At 56.8% G+C, this 9,063-nt stretch overlaps 1 protein-coding gene across 1 annotated transcript; it reads right to left on the bottom strand.

Annotated features, from left to right (window-relative positions):
• Window positions 1–303: 303 nt before the first annotated feature.
• Window positions 304–8,326, bottom strand: LOC147080429 (ATP-binding cassette sub-family D member 1-like; the record flags this gene model as incomplete). The annotated part of the gene is made up of 5 exons (XM_085981187.1): window positions 304–483; window positions 2,373–2,518; window positions 3,043–3,137; window positions 4,422–4,590; window positions 8,133–8,326. Coding segments are annotated over 5 exons (758 nt in total), but the record flags the coding sequence as incomplete, so codon positions are not given.
• Between the last annotated feature and the right edge of the window lie 737 nt (window positions 8,327–9,063).

Raw genomic sequence — 9,063 nt, 5'->3', positions numbered from 1 at the left:
GGAGTGTTTGATGGGACAGTGTAGAGGGAGCTTTACTCTGTATCTAACCCGTGCTGTACCTGCCCTGGAGTGTTTGATGGGACAGTGTAGAGGGAGCTTTACTCTGTATCTAACCCGTGCTGTACCTGCCCTGGGAGTGTTTGATGGGACAGTGTAGAGGGAGCTTTACTCTGTATCTAACCCCGTGCTGTACCTGCCCTGGAGTGTTTGATGGGACAGTGTAGAGGGAGCTGTCGGATTGAAGTCTCAGCGCCCGGTCTCCGGTCACCCACAGATTCTGTCCCTTTTCCATACATTCGGGGCTCTTCGGGCACTCCGACAGTTCCCTCTCACTCACCTCCCTCTCGCTGCACAAGGTAATTTAGATTCACCATGTCCAGGATTGACTCCAGGTCATTCTCGGTAACTCCTTTCCGCTGCGAATCTTCAAGCAAGTCAGGGTAGATCACCTGATCTCGCAGCGATCCCTCCGACATGTAGGGTCTAGGGGGACAGCAGCCAGATTAAGAACAAGCAAAGAAATAGCGGGGTATATAGTGCGAGGGGTGCGAGGTATACCGGCCGAGGGGTGCGGGCTATACCGGCCGAGGGGTGCGGTGTATACCGGCCGAGGGGTGCGGGGTATACCGGCCGAGGGGTGCGGGGTATAGCGGCCGAGGGGTGCGGGGTATACCGGCCGAGGGGTGCGGGGTATACCGGCCGAGGGGTGCGGGGTAATACCGGCCGAGGGGTGCGGGGTATACAGGGCGAGGGGTGCGGGGTATACCGGCCGAGGGGTGCGGGGTATACCGGCCGAGGGGTGCGGGGTATACAGGGCGATGGGTGCGAGGTATACAGGGCGAGGGGTATACCGGGCGAGGGGTGCGGGGTATACAGGGCGAGGGGTGCGGGGTTTTCAGGGCGAGTGGTGCGGGGTATACCGGCCGAGGGGTGCGGGGTATACAGGGCGATGGGTGCGAGGTATACAGGGCGAGGGGTATACCGGGCGAGGGGTGCGGGGTATACCGGCCGAGGGGTGCGGGGTATACCGGCCGAGGGGTGCGGGGTATACCGGCCGAGGGGCGAGGGGTATACCGGGCGAGGGGCGCGGGGTATACCGGCCGAGGGGCGCGGGGTATACCGGGCGAGGAGTATACCGGGCGAGGGGTGTACCGGGCGAGGGGCGCGGGGTATACTGGGCGAGGGGTAGACCGGGCGAGGGGCGCGGGGTATATCGGGCGAGGGGCGCGGGGTATACCGGGCGAGGGGCGCGGGGTATACCGGGCGAGGGGCGCGGGGTATACCGGGCGAGGGGCGCGGGGTATACCGGGCGAGGGGCGCGGGGTATACCGGGCGAGGGGTGCGGGGTATACCGGGCGAGGGGCGTGGGGTATATCGGGCGAGGGGCGCGGGGTATATCGGGCGAGGGGCGCGGGGTATACAGGCCGAGGGGAGCGGGGTATACCGGGCGAGGGGCGCGGGGTATGTCGGGCGAGGGGCGCGGGGTATGTCGGGCGAGGGGCGCGGGGTATGTCGGGGCGAGGGGCGTGGGGTATGTCGGGCGAGGGGCGCGGGGTATGTCGGGCGAGGGGTGCGGGGTATATCGGCCGAGGGGTGCGGGGTATACCGGGCGAGGGGCGCGGGGTATATCGGGCGAGGGGCGCGGGGTATATCGGGCGAGGGGCGCGGGGTATATCGGGCGAGGGGGCGCGGGGTATATCGGGCGAGGGGCGCGGGGTATATCGGGCGAGGGGCGCGGGGTATATCGGGCGAGGGGTATATCGGGCGAGGGGTGCGGGGTATATCGGGCGAGGGGTATATCGGGCGAGGTGTGCGGGGTATATCGGGCGAGGGGTGCGGGGTATATCGGAGTGAGGGGTATATCGGGCGAGGGGTATATCGGGCGAGGGGTGCGGGGTATATCGGGTGAGGGGTATATCGGGCGAGGGGTATATCGGGCGAGGGGTGCGGGGTATATCGGGCGCGGGGTATATCGGGCGAGGGGTGCGGGGTATATCGGGCGAGGGGTGCGGGGTATATCGGGCGAGGGTATATCGGGCAAGGGGTATATCGGGCGAGGGTTGCGGGGTATATCGGGCGCGGGGTATATCGGGCGAGGGGTATATCGGGCGAGGGGTATATCGGGCGAGGGTGCGGGGTATACAGAGCGAGGGGTGCGGGGTACATCGGGCGAGGGGTATATCGGGCGAGTGGCGCGGGGTATATCGGGCGAGGGGTGCTGGTAAAGCGGGCGAGGGGTGCGGGGTATACAGAGCGAGGGGTGCGGGGTATACAGAGCGAGGGGTGCGGGGTATACAGAGCGAGGGGTGCGGGGTATACAGAGCGAGGGGTGCGGGGTATACAGAGCGAGGGGTGCGGGGTATATCACGTACCTCTGTGGAATGTAGAACATGTGCTGAGGCGGGGGTTTGTACAGGAGGCCGCTGTACACTGGCCAGAGTCCGCTCAGAATTCGGAACAATGAGCTCTTCCCACAGCCATTGGGTCCGGTGATGAGGAGGTGCATGCCATTTTCGACCTGGGGGGCAATAGGCATGGAGACAGAGAAATCAGAGGGCGAAGGGCAAGAGCGGGAAAAAAAAATCGGGAACACGATACGGCCACGACCCTTAATTTCGCACCGGAGGTAATCTTTCCCACCCGCCGAACAGGGAGATTACAGGAACCGTCCCCTGGTGGGCGGAGCCAGAACTATCCTCAGTACCCTGGGGGGAGCGGGGGGGCGCGGATGGGGGTGGGAAAGGCAGCCGGGGTCGACCGCTAACGATCACTGGTCACTGATGGGGGCGCGATCACCCGTGTCGCGGCTCGGGGAAGATAGCCGCGACGGCCCCCACAGTCGAATAGCCCGCCGACAGGCCTCCGCGTTCGAACGCCAAGAGCTCACGGGTAGCAGCCGGCGCCTCTCGGCAGCCCCACCGCCCCCCCCTCCCGATCACCCACCCCGAGCGAGAATCAGAAACACCGAGTGACCCCGGTCAATAACACACAGCAGGATGACTGCACCCCACTCCCCCCCTCCATCTCAGAGACGCCCCTTACCCGTATGTTGAGACTGGCCACGACCACGTCCCCCGTCGGAGTGATGATGGGAATGTTCTCGCAGGTTATTCCATGTTCCACATCGAAAACCTGACCTGGGGGACAGAGAGGGGTTAGATACAGAGTAAAGCTCCCTCTACACTGTCCCATCAAACACTCCCAGGGCAGGTACAGCACGGGTTAGATACAGAGTAAAGCTCCCTCTACACTGTCCCCATCAAACACTCCCAGGGCAGGTACAGCACGGGTTAGATACAGAGTAAAGCATCCTCTACACTGTCCCATCAAACACTCCCAGGGCAGGTACAGCACGGGTTAGATACAAAGTAAAGCTCCCTCTACACTGTCCCATCAAACACTCCCAGTGCAGGTACAGCACGGGTTAGATACAGAGTAAAGCTCCCTCTACACTGTCCCCATCAAACACTCCCAGGGCAGGTACAGCACGGGTTAGATACAGAGTAAAGCATCCTCTACACTGTCCCATCAAACACTCCCAGGGCAGGTACAGCACGGGTTAGATACAGAGTAAAGCATCCTCTACACTGTCCCATCAAACACTCCCAGGGCAGGTACAGCACGGGTTAGATACAGAGCAAAGCTCCCTCTACACTGTCCCCATCAAACACTCCCAGGGCAGGTACAGCACGGGTTAGATACAGAGTAAAGCTCCCTCTACACTGTCCCCATCAAACACTCCCAGGGCAGGTACAGCACGGGTTAGATACAGAGTAAAGCTCCCTCTACACTGTCCCATCAAACACTCCCAGGGCAGGTACAGCACGGGTTAGATACAGAGTAAAGCATCCTCTACGCTGTCCCATCAAACACTCCCAGGGCAGGTACAGCACGGGTTAGATACAGAGTAAAGCTCCCTCTACACTGTCCCCATCAAACACTCCCAGGGCAGGTACAGCACGGGTTAGATACAGAGTAAAGCTCCCTCTACACTGTCCCATCAAACACTCCCAGGGCAGGTACAGTACGGGTTAGATACAGAGTAAAGCTCCCTCTACACTGTCCCATCAAACACTCCCAGGGTAGGTACAGCACGGGTTAGATACAGAGTAAAGCTCCCTCTACACTGTCCCCATTAAACACTCCCAGGGCATGTACAGCACGGGTTAGATACAGAGTAAAGCTCCCTCTACACTGTCCCATCAAACACTCCCAGGCAGGTGCAGCACGGGTTAGATACAGAGTAAAGCTCCCTCTACACTGTCCCATCAAACACTCCCAGGGCAGGTACAGCACGGGTTAGATACAGAGTAAAGCTCCCTCTACACTGTCCGCATCAAACACTCCCAGGGCAGGTACAGCACGGGTTAGATACAGAGTAAAGCTCCCTCTGCACTGTCCCCGTCAAACGCTCACAGTACCTTTAATCTCTGGAGGCCCCTCTAGGTGATCCGCTGCAAGTATCGCCGCCTCCTGCTTCTGGTCGGTGCCCTCAATCGCCGAGCTGCGCTTGTAGATTCCCAATCGGACGTCGTGGAACACCCTGAACATCTCGTGAACTCGTTCCGTGTAGCCGGCCAGTTCCATTGCCTGCGAGTAAGAGAAAGAACGCCCGCCTTCGTCCATCAACGGAGATACGCCCATCCATCCCCGGCTCGTTCCGGCCTGGTGCGGTCACCAGCGCGCCACACCTCAGGAACCGTCAATTCAGGCGACAGAAAACCGTCTGGGAGAGGTTAGCGGATAAACTCCGGGGATTTCCTACAGGGATTCATCTGCGCCGATTCTCCTGAGGCGGGTTGGGGTGTGGGGGAGGGGGGCGGAGATGTTTCCCCACTGACTCCCGGCCCCAAATAGCGGTGGAGGGGGGCGGTCAGGCAAACCCCGCAGAAATTCTCCGACTTTCCCCCCCCCGCCCCACCCTCACTCCGTCATTGACCTCCGATTCTGCCTTACAGCGATTAATCTCTGACTGACCCGAGAAGGCGCCTCAATCACGTCACGTGACCCAACCGGGGCACAGCAAGCTGCAACCTGGCTTACCGCCCGGCGGCAGAATAATACATTGCGTGTTAGGCGGAGTAACGCGCCGATCTACCTTACGTGAAAGGCACTATATAAAAGTTGTTGTTAACCTCAGAGTGTGGCATCAAGGAGCCCTAGTAAAACTGAAGTCAGTGGGAATCAGGGGGAAAACGCTCCACTGGCTGGAGTCATACCTAGCACAAAGGAAGATGGTTGTGGTGGTTGAAGGTCAATCATCTCAGCCCCCAGGACATCGCTGCAGGAGTTCCTCTGGGCAGTGTCCGAGGCCCAACCATCTTCAGCTGCTTCATCAATGGCCTTCCCCCCCCCCCAAACATAAGGTCAGAAATGGGGATGTTCGCTGATGACTGCACAGTGAAGCAGTCCATGCCCGCATGCAACAAGACCTGGACGACGTTCAGGCTTGGGCTGATAAGTGGCAGGTAACATTCGCGCCACAGAAGTGCCAGGCAATGACTATCTCCAACAAGCGAGAGTCTAACCACCTCCCCTTGACATTCAACGGCATTACCATCGCCGAATCCCCCACCATCAACATCCTGAGGGGTCACCATTAACCAGAAACTGAACTGGACCAGCCACATAAATACTGTGGCCACAAGAGCAGGCCAGAGGCTGGGAATTCTGCGGCGAGTGTCTCACCTCCTGACTCCCCAAAGCCTTTCCACCATCTACAAGGCACAAGTCAGGAGTGTGATAGAATACTCTCCACTTGCCTGGATGAGTTGCAGCTCCAACAACACTCGAGAAGCTCGACACCATCCAGGACAAAGCAGCCTGCTTGATCGGCACCCCGTCCACCACCTTAAACACTCACTCCCTCCACCACCGGCGCACCGTGGCTGCAGTGTGGACCATCTACAAGATGCACTGCAGCAACACGCCAAGGATGAGTCCCTTAGACGGATATAACATCAGTCAGGGGGTGTGGGGTGGGGTGGTGGTGCTACAATTATCTCCCTGGGCTGGGAGGAGGGAGGGTTGAATCAAGTAAGATTCCTACTTTTTGATATATATATAAATAAATGACCTGGATATTGGAATACAGAGTAGAATTTCTAAATTTGCCGATGACAGGTTGGGTGATTGGGCAGATGCACAGCAGATGCAGTAAAATGTGGATAAATGCGAGGTTATCCACTTTGGTGGCAAAAACAGGAAGACAGATTATTATCTGAACGGCAATAGATTGGGAGAAGGGGAAGTGCAACGAGACCTGGGTGTCCTTGTGCACCAGTCGTTGAAGGTAAGCATGCAGGTGCAGCAGGCGGTTAAGAAGGCAAATGGTATGTTGGCCTTCGTAGCGAGAGGATTCGAGTACAGGAGCAAGGATGTCTTGCTGCAGTTGTACAGGGCCTTGGTGAGACCACACCTTGAGTATTGTGTGCAGTTTTGGTCGCCTTATCTGAGGAAGGATGTTCTTGCCATGGAGGGAGTGCAGCGAAGATTCACCAGACTGATACCTGGGATGGCAGGAATGACGTATGAGGAGAGATTGGGTCGATTGGGCTTATACTCGCTGGAGTTTAGAAGAATGAGAGGGGATCTCATTGAAACTTATAAAATTCTAACAGGACTAGACAGACTAGATGCAGGAAGGATGTTCCCGATGGTCGGGGAGTCCAGAACCAGGGGTCACAGTCTAAGGATAAGGGGTAGGCCATTTAGGACTGAGATGAGGAGGAATTTCTTCACCCAGAGAGTGGTGAACCTGTGGAATTCTCTACCACAGAAGGCAGTGGAGGCCAATTCATTAAATATATTCAAGAAGGAGTTTGATATATTTCTTAAGGCTAAAGGGATCAAGGGATATGGGGAGAAGGCAGGGACAGGGTACTGAATTTGGATGATCAGCCATGATCTCATTGAATGGCGGAGCAGGCTCGAGGGGCCGAATGGCCGACTCCTGCTCCTATCTTCTATGTTTCTATGACACCAAACTTGGGGGTGTGACAAACAGTGAGGATGATGCCAATCGACTGCAACAGGACGTAGAAAGGCGAGCAGAATGGGCAGACAAGTGGCAAATGGAATTTAATACAGAGAAGTGTGAGGTGATGCTTTTTGGCATAAGGAACAGGGAGAGGCAATGTGTACTTAATGGCACAGTTTTAGAGAGTGTGTAGGGACAGAGGGGCCTGGGAGTTAATGTGCATCGGTCCCTGAAGGTGGTGGGACATATTGAGAGAGTGGTTAGCAAAGCATATGGGATCTTGGGCTTCATAAATAGAGGTATTGAGTACAAAAGTAGCGAAGTTATGCTGAACCTTTATTAAGCGCTGGTTAGGCCACAACTGGAGTATTGCGTCCAGTTCTGGTCACCACACTTTAGGAAGGATGTGAAGGCCCTCGAGACGGTGCGGAGGAGATTTACCAGAATGGTTCCGGGGATTGGGGGATTTTAGCTACAAGGACAGGTTGGAGAAGCTGGATTGGTTTTCATTAGAGCAAAGGCGGTTGAGGGGTGATTTGATCGAGGTGTACAAGATTGTGACGGGTTTGGATAGGCTGGACGGGGAAAGGCCGTTCCCACTAGTTGATGGTACAAGGACTAGGGGACACAGATTTAAGGTTTTGGGCAAGAGATACAGGGGGGGACGTGAGGAAAAACGTTTTTACGCAGCGAGTGGTGAGGACCTGGAACTCGCTGCCGGCGGAAGTGGTGGAAGCGGAGACACTCAATGTTTTCAAGGGGAGACTGGATAGGCACTCGAGGGAAATAAACTTGCAGGGCTACGGGGATAGAGCGGGGGAATGGGACTGACTGGATTGCTCCACAGAGAGCCGGCACGGACTCGACGGGCCGAATGGCCTCCTTCTGTGCCGTTATGACTCAATGACTCCTGATCCTTAGAGCGATTGATCTCTGACTGACCCAACCGGGACGCAGCAAGTTAAAACAGCTTAGAGCTCAGCGGCAGAATAATACATTGGGCCACCAGTGACCTCCGGAGTGCGGGCACTTCGGCACGTGTAGGCTTCGCCCGAATATTATTAATCTCAGCTCCCCCCGCCCCCCCCACCCCACCCCGGACATCTCCCCTCGGTCCCGGTCTCCTCCCCCACCTACCCCACCCCCGCCTCACCTCCTTGTAGGATGACATGATCCTCTCGATGGCGTCAGCGCTGGCCACGAGCAGGTTCCGGGCGGTGGTGAGGGCCTCCGTCCGCTCGCTGACCAGCTCCTCCTCCTTCCGATCCCTTGCCGCCTGTTTCGCTTCCTCCGAGTCTGTTGGCAGCGCACAGGAAACGTAAGAAGAGTATCGGAGTCCAGCGCCGCCTGCAAGCTATGTCTGGGATCTCCCTGTGCCTGCGGTCGCCCCAGTGTCTGGGACTCTTTCTGTCTCCCTCTCCCTCTCTCCCCCCCTCTCCCTCTCTCCCCCCCTCTCTCTCTCTCTCCCCTCCCTCTCTCTCTCTCTCTCTCCCCTCCCTCTCTCTCTCTCTCTCCCCCCCTCCCTCTCTCTCTCTCTCTCCCCCCTCCCTCTCTCTCTCTCTCTCTCCCCTCCCTCTCTCTCCCCTCCCTCTCTCTCTCTCCCCTCCCTCTCTCTCCCCCTCCCTCTCTCCCCCTCTCTCTCCCCCCCCCTCTCTCAATTCAATTCAATTCAATTCAAATCGCTTTATTGGCATGACAAGGTACATCTTATGTTGCCAAAGCATCGAAAAACATTCATGGTTGTACACAAAAATACAGATCTATCCATACAGTGTATAAACAGATATATCCCTGAGTGTATAAATATACATTCATATAATTTGTATATACTCTTTTCTTATACTTAGTGGTTGTCCCTCTGTTTATGGCAAGCTGTAACATAGTGTGCCGCTAAGGTTACACAATTTCTCTCTTCCCCTAGTAGGTATGGGAGTTTTTGGTCGTCATTCAAATTTCTGAATTCCGGGCATATTTTTGTGAATTTTGGGTAGAAATTCTCCCTTATGCCCTGATATTTTCTACAAGCTGTGAGGAAGTGCATCTCTGTCTCCACCACTCCCTGACTGCAGTGAGAGCATATCCTG

This window comes from Somniosus microcephalus, unplaced genomic scaffold (genome assembly GCF_052327205.1).
Source record: "Somniosus microcephalus isolate GS21.2 unplaced genomic scaffold, FLI_Smic_1.0 scaffold1609, whole genome shotgun sequence".
In the NCBI taxonomy this organism is placed as follows: Eukaryota; Metazoa; Chordata; class Chondrichthyes; order Squaliformes; family Somniosidae; genus Somniosus; species Somniosus microcephalus.
The sequence above is the reverse complement of the archived record's forward strand: the minus strand, read 5'-3'. Positions and strand labels throughout refer to the sequence as shown.